Source organism: Echinops telfairi, unplaced genomic scaffold, assembly GCF_000313985.2.
Source record: "Echinops telfairi isolate 266 unplaced genomic scaffold, ASM31398v2 ScPeMD7_1957;HRSCAF=2489, whole genome shotgun sequence".
NCBI classification, from domain to species: domain Eukaryota; kingdom Metazoa; phylum Chordata; class Mammalia; order Afrosoricida; family Tenrecidae; genus Echinops; species Echinops telfairi.
Genome location: NW_022105855.1, coordinates 3,408,779 through 3,410,480, shown reverse-complemented (window position 1 = coordinate 3,410,480; position 1,702 = coordinate 3,408,779). Strand labels below are relative to the sequence as shown.

At 41.0% G+C, this 1,702-nt stretch overlaps 1 protein-coding gene across 1 annotated transcript in view; it reads right to left on the bottom strand.

The window, feature by feature from the left end:
* Nucleotides 1-444, bottom strand: part of LOC101644744 (taste receptor type 2 member 50-like) — a 32,393-nt gene extending 31,949 nt beyond the window's left edge. Inside the window, 1 exon segment of the mRNA XM_030886454.1 lies at nt 42-444. Coding sequence (XP_030742314.1) covers nt 42-444 — 403 coding nt within the window.
* Nucleotides 445-1,702: the final 1,258 nt, after the last annotated feature.

Here is a 1,702-nt window from a genome sequence, read left to right as displayed (position 1 = left end):
TGTGATTACAAATGCAAGTTGCAAAACCAAAAAGCACGTACTCCCCAGCAGTATCAGGAGAACCAGCCTTTCAACTCTCCACTTGAGGTGAAGAAAAATAAGATTAGAGAAATTGGCTACTTTGAGCAAATAAAATATGCTGAGGCATGTACCAAGCCACAGGCTAATATGATTGGCTATAGTCCAGGTAATATTAATAGCTCTTAATTTTAATCTATGTACAACAGGATTAAATGCAATTAAATGCCAATTTACTAATAATAGCCAGAGCAAAACAATTCTGGAGACTGCCAGAGCAGTGAGAATTCCATCCGCAGAGGAAATCTTTCGCCTCTTGACCCAGCCAGTGCACATCATCAGTACTATGAAACTATTAGCCAAACTTCCAAGAACAAATTCGGCCATTAATATGGTGTTTATGATGGTCCCTAGTAAACTTAACATGTCTGTATAAGATGGTAAACCAACCTGGCACCACTGCTTTTGATTCCTTAATACACTGACCTATGTTCTATGTCCACCTGATTTCTGAATGAGCAGTCAAATCTAGTGCTCCTTCAAATTCTGTGACTAATCTCCAACTGGAAAGCATCAAGGAATGCTGGTGATAGACTAAGATATGTCTTTATGAAAAGAATGTTCTAAAAAATTAGCTCCTGGTCATAGGCTGACATATACTAGTGTTGGAGTGCAAGCTGAATTCCCTCGCTAGCATGCAAATAAAGACATCTCACTGCTTTGCAATGTGTCCTTATTTAACCTCTCCATAATTTGTGTTCATCGATGCCATTTGTTAGTAAAATTAAAAACCCAATACATAGAACATATGGTAGCAAATATCTACACTGGATGGTAAAACTTGGCCACCACTAATGATTTAATTTATTTTTTTCATGTCAAATTTATGTGGAAAAATTGAAGAGGGCAGATCCATAGACCAGCCAAGCTTTTCCTGTCACAGAACCCAAGCTTCCTTTTTTAAATAAATCATTTTACTGGGGCTCATACAACTCTTATCACAATCTATCCATCCATCCATTGTGTCAAGCACATTTGTACATTTGCTGTCCTCATCATTCTCAAAATATTTGCACTCCACTTAAGCCCTTGGTATCAGCTCCTCATTTTCCCCTTCCCTCCCCATTCCCCCCTCCCTCATGAGCCCTTGATGATTTATAAATTCTTATTATTTTGTCATCTCTTATTGTTCCCTTGTCCCTGGGTTTGTTGTCTCCCTCCTCTCCTTTTCCCCCACCTCCTCCTCTCCCTTGTCTTTCCAGAACTGTCGGTCTGACGTTTTCTCCATGGGACTGTTTATCTTGCCTTATCTAGATAGACAAGGCGGGTGGGGGAGGGGGAGGAAAGCCTATGAATACTTCACCATCTGTTTGTGACCTTTATGAATGTTTTCTGATGGGGTCTCATGCAGTACCAAGCTCTGCCCCCACCCCCACCCCAGAGTCCAAAGTCTGTTTGCAGACTTCCTTGGGGACTTTGTTGCTTTGTTCCCCTTGTTGCTCTGTTGTGCTCCCTTTGTGTTGCACCCAGGTGTGGGGGAGCTCAGACCAGGCACAATTCCCTCACTTTGTCTCTGGGGCTGCCCCCCACAGCTTTACATGTGGATTTAAATAGCACCTAATATTATAGCTTCCAAATATACTTGTTGATATTTGAACACGATTCACAATTTAAAATGTCATAA